The sequence below is a fragment of the Aptenodytes forsteri genome, unplaced genomic scaffold, assembly GCF_000699145.1.
Source record: "Aptenodytes forsteri isolate BGI_AS27 unplaced genomic scaffold, ASM69914v1 Scaffold52, whole genome shotgun sequence".
Lineage (NCBI taxonomy): Eukaryota > Metazoa > Chordata > Aves > Sphenisciformes > Spheniscidae > Aptenodytes > Aptenodytes forsteri.
This window is the reverse complement of record NW_008795434.1, coordinates 516384-524472: the sequence shown is the minus strand read 5'-3', so window position 1 is coordinate 524472 and position 8089 is coordinate 516384. Positions and strand designations below refer to the sequence as shown.

General features: G+C 45.8%; 1 protein-coding gene across 1 annotated transcript in view; it reads right to left on the bottom strand.

Moving 5' to 3' along the window:
• Nucleotides 1-3529: 3529 nt before the first annotated feature.
• Nucleotides 3530-8089, bottom strand: part of PTH1R (parathyroid hormone 1 receptor) — a 129314-nt gene continuing 124754 nt past the window's right edge. Inside the window, exons 11-13 of the mRNA XM_009281023.1 lie at nucleotides 6384-6525; nucleotides 5068-5109; nucleotides 3530-4038 (exon numbers count right to left, since the gene is read on the bottom strand). Coding sequence (XP_009279298.1) covers nucleotides 3676-4038; nucleotides 5068-5109; nucleotides 6384-6525 — 547 coding nt within the window. The 3' untranslated portion in view covers nucleotides 3530-3675. The remainder of the gene's footprint in view (nucleotides 4039-5067; nucleotides 5110-6383; nucleotides 6526-8089) is intronic.

The following is an 8089-nucleotide window of genomic DNA, read 5'->3' as shown; positions in this document are numbered from 1 at the left end:
TCTGTTTTCTGTGGCCTTCGGAGCTATGTCTGCACTAGTAAATCAGACAGGAGAGGAACTGTCAGCCCAGGTCGACTCAGACCTTTGGATGGGGATAAAGTGTCCTTGAGAAATGCCCGCATCTCCTGGTGATGGAGAAAGCAAAGGTGACCCCATCCTGAAGCTAGAGGCTTTGGCTAAGCACCAGCAGGATCACTCTCCTTGCCCTTCCAGGGCAAAGTGCAACTGCAAATTGTGGTTCCTTCTCTGTTTCTAGACATCACAGGTCTGATCTCTTCCTTACTAAAATCGGTGGAGGATGTCTTTGGATCTCTCCCTTCCTTACTAAAATCAGTGGAGGATGTCTTTGGCTCTCTAGCTAATAGATCGTGGCCCATACACTCAATCAAGAGTTTGTGATCAGCCCAGGAAAGATAGGAACAGGCTTTGACAAACATACAGTCTGCTGCGTCTTAATGGCAGAGTTATTCCCCTGTTTTGGTATCAGCGTTTTCCCAATTTTTGCATGAATATTGTTCATGCACATGAACACCCAGAAAAAAAAATCTATTATGTATGATTTGTAATTGAAAGGACTAAGAAAAGATTTCTTCCCCTGTACCTCCCTTGTGCTTGTAATTTTTATCTATGCTTAACAACAGTTTTTAGACATTTATTCTAAATAATCCAGTGATGAATGCATTTCAGTGAGGGCTGCATTTTATGAGGGGTGTTGTATTTGTTTATAAATAATTTTATGGCTTTTGCTAATTCCTTGAACTTTGCTAAGTGATTGCCAAATATGTTATTAATCTTGAGTTCTCAGCAACAAACACAAGCAAATAGTGAGTCACTGGTGGGTTTTCTGTCTTTTTTTTTCCTTTGTTCCAGCAGTGAAATGATACTAAGAAATTTCTTTGAGCGAGAAAATCAGGAGGGTCATTGCATCTACTTGGCAGGATTTAAGCACAATGCACTTCTGGAAGGGTGGAAAGCCAGAGCCAGCATATTCAGTGTTCTTTCTCATCGGCGGTTCAGCCACATGGGATGCTAAATATCGCAGCTGTACACACTCTGACAGCTGACTGTTAATAACTTCTGCCCCCTTTGATTGCCTCCAGAAGCCATACCAGCATCTGCGAGGAGAAGGCGAGCAGTGAGTGTAGCTGGGCTGACCCAGATTTCTGCAGAGCTGGTTAGCTCTCCATGCCAAACTTTCACTAGAGTTGACTTCTCTTGCAAGATTACTTAACTTCTCTGTAATACTATTGTTAGTCCTGTTATATGAATAACAACAATAACAAAAGAGCATGAAAAATGATTATTCTTTGAAAACCTGACATTTCAATAGCTGCCATTTGGTGGTAAATGGTTATGATGAGTTTTGACTTATTCTAATGACACAAACCAAAAAAAGACCACCACAAATAAATACTGGCTTTTAAAGACCTGCTCATTTGTGTCTGCAACTGGTGGAGAGGTGCTTCAGTGCCTGACAGAGGACTGCCTCTCAGCCACCACACCCTCTACCAGGTCTGAATCCAAAACTCAGGGATGTGGAGGGGAGGAGGTTTTTCACTGGGCTTTGGATCAGGTCCTAACCTGAGAGGTTGTTTAAAGAAGCTGTGGGACACAGAGTCGAGATCCCAACTGCGCCTCCTGGCCTCCTTCAGAGTTTTGGGGAAGTTAGTCCTTAATCTGCCCTCACAAGACCAGCTGATTGCAGTGACTGGATGCATCTCAGAAGTGCTGGTTGATGTGACCCAGCAGCTGTACCTAAAGGATCAGGATAGAGGGTAGATTATCCCAGTGGCCCCACCTGCATCCTAAAGGACTTCTGCAAACTTGCCCAATACTTCTTTCCTATTTCATTTGAGTAAAACAGCCAGGTGAGGTCAAAATGCTTCATGTACTAGAAACTTGCCAAGAAGGAAGAAAAGAAGAAAAAAAAGCACCATGAGGAGATGACTCCTAGACTGCAGCAAGGGAATAGTGATGTTATGACAGGGGCTGAAGAGAGAGTCCAGGCTGGCTCAGCCGGAGTCCTTCCTCTGGGGAAGCACGTGCTGCAATAGGACGTTTGGTCACTGTTCCTAATTTCCCACTTCTGGGCAATTCCGAATCATGCTTGGAAACTGGCAGAGACCCTTCGCTGGATGCTCAGCTGGTGTGACAAGACCCCAGCGCAGTGCACTGTTGGCCCACAAGGATGGTACCTCTTCTTCGCTGCTGAAGACAGGAGGTGCGTCAGAAAATGACCTTTTGGCACACCTTGCAAAAACCACCAGCAAGGGAAATTCTGCACAGTGACAAAATCTCCCTGGTCTCTCTCTCTGGTAGGAAAGAGGCATTTCCTTGTGCTCTTCCCTTCGGAGACAATGCAATAACATTTCCTCATCTGAGCATCTCTAGGCAAACTCAATGACTTTGGTTGGAGTTACGCTTCTTTACACCAGCTAAGAGTCTGACCTGGTGTGCATATGTGTGTGTGTGACCAAACCACGAAGAATAGGAAAGTTCAGAAGATGTTCAGAGGGAGACCATCCACGAGCAATCCCTGTGCTTTTATGCAGCAGATTTTGCCTTCGGATCCCATGAAGGTGGATTTGTCTGGCTGTATCCAGCAGCTTGTGCTTCTGGGTAATACAGGCAGACTGTTGATGGAGTCTTTCTCCTCATGAGGGTTTGGATGAGTGAAAAGCAGGAAATTCAGCGAGGAGAATGAGAAGCAATTTAAAGGTTTAAAAAATAACTGAAGCCTGTTTCCATGAGCTTCCACAAAAAGGGAGGGCTGAGTTAGCTACCCTCTGAACTGATTTTAGCCACACACACGCACAGGCACACATACCCAAGATCTGCAAATCCCCCGCCCTGCCTCAACCCACTTGGTGGGCCCCTCTCCACTGCTGCATCTGGAAGAACAAAAATGTCGCACATTCTGATAACCACATTTTCCATCCTAAAATTGCACTGGTTTCTGGCTTGCTACTGGGACTCAGGTCAGGGAAAGGACAATAGAGTTTTCTGCCTGCATCCAGCAACCATGAACTGTTAACCCTGCCCACCCCAGAGGAGCATTTTGCCAAGGAGTGAGATTGCCCAAGGGAAGACGTGACCGGTTATACTGAGCTGTCCGCGTTGAGCGCTTGTCTGCAAGACCGGGCAGCTATGACCCCCGAGGGGTCTTGATCAGTGTTGTGTGTGTTACCAGGCAGACTTGACAGGTAAAGAGCAAACCAAACTGAAGACGCTGATGCCCAGGGTGGCTTGTACCCTCGCAAGAAGGTGGCGCTGTACACTCCCTGCAAGACTCTTGCTTTACTGGGTGAGACTCCCGTCCTCCTTGGCTGCCCACACTCTCCAAGAGGTCCAAGGACCACGTGCTGCTTTGTAACCCTCCCTCACGAACTCTCAGTATCTCTGTTGTTCAGCAGGTAGCAAGGCCCGCGGGTCTGGATAGCCCTGCCTCCGTTAATACCAGGGAGACGTAGATCACTGAGTATATGTATGTGATCGACAGCTGGCCACATTGGTGGCTCACTTTTTTTCCCCATATAACTTAACCTCTCGTTCCACAGAACAGAGAAACTGTATGGAAACCCTTGGCATCCAATGCGTGGCCTGATATTCTTTTGCCCATTAAATGCTCTCCAGGAACCTTTTTCATCCTTTTGCTTCTTTTTTCTGCTCCTCTCTTTACATCACTGTCTCTCTTTCTTCTTCAACAAGTACTGTGGGTCTGTCTCCATCGTAAAGCCCAGAGCCATTCAGGTACTCCTCATCTTTGTTGTACTGCTCTGGTCCAGAAGAAGGCATGGAGTTTTCAGAAATGGAGCCGTTTTTTACATAACCTGGCAAATTCCGGTGTCCATTGAGGGTCCCTGGTATAAGTCTCGTATTGAGATGGAGGGCAAGTGCCCCTCTTGTGGCTACATTTGTGATACTGGTGTGGGAAACCATTGGTCCATAACTGTAGGTTGTGCTCCCACTTCGTGCTTTCCTTTTAAAGTCAAGTGCTAATGTCCACCTGCTCCATGACTTCTTTATTTCTGCTTGGACCTGAGAGACAAGGGGGGAAAAAAGCATGAGTGGGAGGAGAGAGGGGCAGAAAGTCATCAGAAGGGGGTAGTATCCACAGACAGACTGGGTGAGGAACTCTCTGGAGCGTGAAATTGGAAGGAACAGTAAATTCACGTTAAATCTGCCCTTTCCAAATGAAATATTTGACACTGGGAAGCTTGAACGCTTGAAAACATCTAACTGAAAATATGGGTTAACTCTCTCCCGGGGTTAAGGGAGACTGAGCAGCACACTCAGGAGTCAGTCATCTCAATGTACCATAAGAATCAAGTATGAACCACCTTCAGAGGTGCCTGAGTCTCTAGAAATTTCCTCTAGAAAGGAGTTAGCTGACTACTTTAGACTGAGTGTCCCACTTTTAGATGGCTAAATTTAGGATGAGATCAAATCCCCTTATGGTATGGATTTCATCTTGGTTTTATGCTGTAGAACATAAACAGCACATTTGTAGTTGCATTTCCCCTTAAAGTCCATAAACTTAGGCCAAACCAGCCTTATGCTGGGCCATGAAAATAGCTCTGTTCTTTCCCGGTGCACATCCACTGACCATCTAGTTTCTTAGTTTGCAGCCATAGAGGGAATTAATGGAAACAAAAACATTAAAGCATATCACTCTGGAAATAGAAGGAAAGGTCAAAAAGGTCTGGGCAATCAAAAGAGCTTGCTGGTTAGGCAGCTACTCTGTCAATCCACTTTTCTTCCTGCCACAGATCTGAAATTAAGCAGCACTAAACAGCACTTGTGCTGGGAAAAGAAAAAACACATTTATTTTCTCGATTAGCTGCTTCCAGTAGTTCATTTATTGGTGACACGTAAGACCTGGATGTCTTACATGACCAAAACCGAGGGTATGAACTTTCTATGTGGACTGACAGATCTTCCACTGAGTGCAAAACAGGGTTGCGTCTCAAGAATAAGTGGGGATATGCTGATGTGCACGCACTTTACCATCTGTGTGTGGAACTAACCTAACAAAGGAGGGAAATAATTAAGAAGCTGGTGACTTACCTCTCCGTTGCAAAAACAGTATATGATGGCAACAAAAAATCCCTAGAAGGAAGAAGAAACAACATATTAATGTTAATCTTGCTACATTGCTTAAAATGCTAAGGTTAACATATTAATGTTAATCTTTTCTGACGGTGCTGCCCAGTGTCCCTGTGTTCCTCTGAAATCAATGACGTTCATAATATGCCGTACATAACATGCGTAAGAAACCTTGCATTGTTCAGTAGTGTATGAGAGACAGATAAACACAGCCATTTCCCTGCAGGCTATTGACAAAGTAGGTAGACTATATAAGCCCTCTGGGTCATGGTTTAGCTAAAAAAGGTCTATTTTCACCCCCGGATCTTTTGCAAAGTTTCTGAGATGGTGATGGGTGCCTGGGAAGGTGCTGGGGTCTCCCTCACTGGAGGTGTTTATGTACATGTTGGATAAACGTTTCCAGTGTTTCACATGTACCTGATCCTGCTGCAGGACGGGAGGGTGGAAGTTAATCCTGATGGGACTTTTCCAGCTCTGGCTGCAAGAGGAGCAGCCCATGCGTGGGGCAGAACTGACTGAGTGGGGCCAGCAAAGGAATTCAGATGTGAGAAAACCATCTACATCTTTTTGTTGGCCAGTAGTTTACCCAGGTCTTGCTGAGGTCACCCACTATTTTATCCCATCTGCACCCAACAGGAATTGTGGAAGCACGTGAATGCAGGCTTGGTCCCCAGCTCCCTTACAGCTTCTCTAAACTGTCATCTGGCCAGACCCACTGTCCACCTTTCATAATCCACGCTGGTCAACCATGACGATAGGTAGTAGCATGTGAGCCAAAAGTTAATCTCTCAGGGAAGAGTGTGCAGTGACTATCAAACACTGCTCTGCGTGTAGAGTTGCGTATTCTTGCTGCTGTGTCTTATATAGGACCAGTCCGGTAACTGAACCTGCCTTTTCCCCAAACCTAGAACTGAGGAATCCATTCACAGGACTGACAGACAACTTGAGACAAGCAAGTTGGAAGCTAATGTGAAACAACATGTCTCTGTGGATCTCTACCAGCTTACGTCTAACTTGGATCTAAAGGGATTTATTTTGTGGGGCAAGTTATCTTTCAACAGGAGCATTTTTTTGTTGGACACACTGAGCCTTTATATGTTGTGTTTTGCAAATATAAAACATACTTGATGCTAAAATACTGTCAAATCACCTTGTGAATGAAATCTGGTGTATTGTAAAAACAGCCCTGCTTCCAAAGACAACCTTGCGCGCTCATTTCCCTCCTCTCCCCGTTGAAATTCTCACTGTTTGCCCCCATAGTTTAACAGTTACAATACCTGGAAAGAGTTGAATAGCATTTCATAGTGCATTTGAACTTGCCAAAGAATCCCTGACACGTCTGTGTATGGCATAGCCATGAAAACAATATAGTGAACGCCAAACAGAGGCATAAGGACGAGGGTAGATTTCAGCAGCTTCCTGTAGCAACAAGGAAAGAGAAAGACACAGAGGAAATTAGTGGATGGAGTGAACCTCCCAGCCAAGCTTGTCCACCTCATACCTTGGGCACAAGTCGTGTGTAATTTCATTCTTGCTCACATGTCCCCTTGGCTAGGCTTGGATATCTTACATTTCCACAGGCACCGTGTCCCTCTGCAATTTCAAACTGTTGCTTCTCTTATGGCATGTGACACAACCCAGCCCATCCTCCAGCATGTCTTGATGTGCTAGTCTAACCTTCTCCACATGCATGTGCCCACGTGATGCTGCTGTGGGTACTGGAGATGAAGACACTAAGACAACTTTTTCAGCCTCAGACCATCGCCAACTTTGGGTCAGGATCATGGGAAGAGGGTGGAAGGGCGACTGGAAAGAAACGTGCAGTGCTGCTTCCAGCCCCCAGCCTCCGACTGGCACTAAATCCCCTTGTCCCTAAAGGATGGTTCTGCTTCAGATGACAATGACTGGACACAGTCCTGTACAACCTACAGTAGCTGACACTGCTTGAGCAGGGGGGGGTTGGACTAGATGACCTCCAGAGGTCCCTTCCAACCTCAACCACTCTGTGATTCTGTGATTCTGTCTGCTTATTGAGGCAAGACACGAAGGTCCACCCTGGGTTAGTGCCTCTTGTGCAATGAGCAGGGCTGGTGGAGGGGGAAGTGCATCTAGGAGCAGAATTACTCTAGATACCAAGGGGAAGAGGACAGTGCACTATGGGGTAAGCAGGAGGTGAACACTCTTAGGAGGTGCTTTGGACTGCAGTATCACTTGGAAAGCCCCTTTTTAAAGAAGCAGCTCCATCTCAGCATAGGACCTATGCTGGGGGCTGGGGGGAGGTACAATACAACCCTGAGTACTTGGCTAGGTTTGTTCCTGAGGGAACCAGTCTTGCCTGGAAGTGATGCTAACTGAAGGATTAAACCTTCTGCCAAGAGTTACAGCAAGTCACCAAGTTCAGGCAATTATTGAGAAAGGCAGAGATCACTACCAGAAAGACCTGGTACCTCCTCTGTCCAGCAACTGGAAACCACTGAGGGAATTTAACACATTAAAAGGAGAAGGCCCCATCCAAACCATAATTAATAGCAAGCTCCAGCCAGGGAGAAATAAACCAATAGATAAATCAGAGCCCTGACAGGACAGCAAAGAAAAATGGAGAGGTGTTTTCCTGCCAAATCTCATTCAAATGAAATGTCTTGTGTTTGGAGAGTGAGATGGTAGCAATGAGCTCATGGTTTGCAGCCCAAATCATAGAATCACAGAATCACAGAATCACAGAATCACAGAATCATAGAATCATAGAATACCAGGTTGGAAGGGACCTCAAGGATCATCTGGTCCAATCTTTCTTGGCAAAAGCACGGTCTAGACAAGATGGCCCAGCACCCTGTCCAGTTGAACCTTAAAAGTGTCCAATGCTGGGGAATCCACAGCTTCCCTGGGGAGATTATTCCAATGGCTGATTGTTCTCACTGTGAAAAATTTTCCTCTTGTGTCCAATCGGAATCTCCCCAGGAGTAACTTGTACCCATTACCCCTC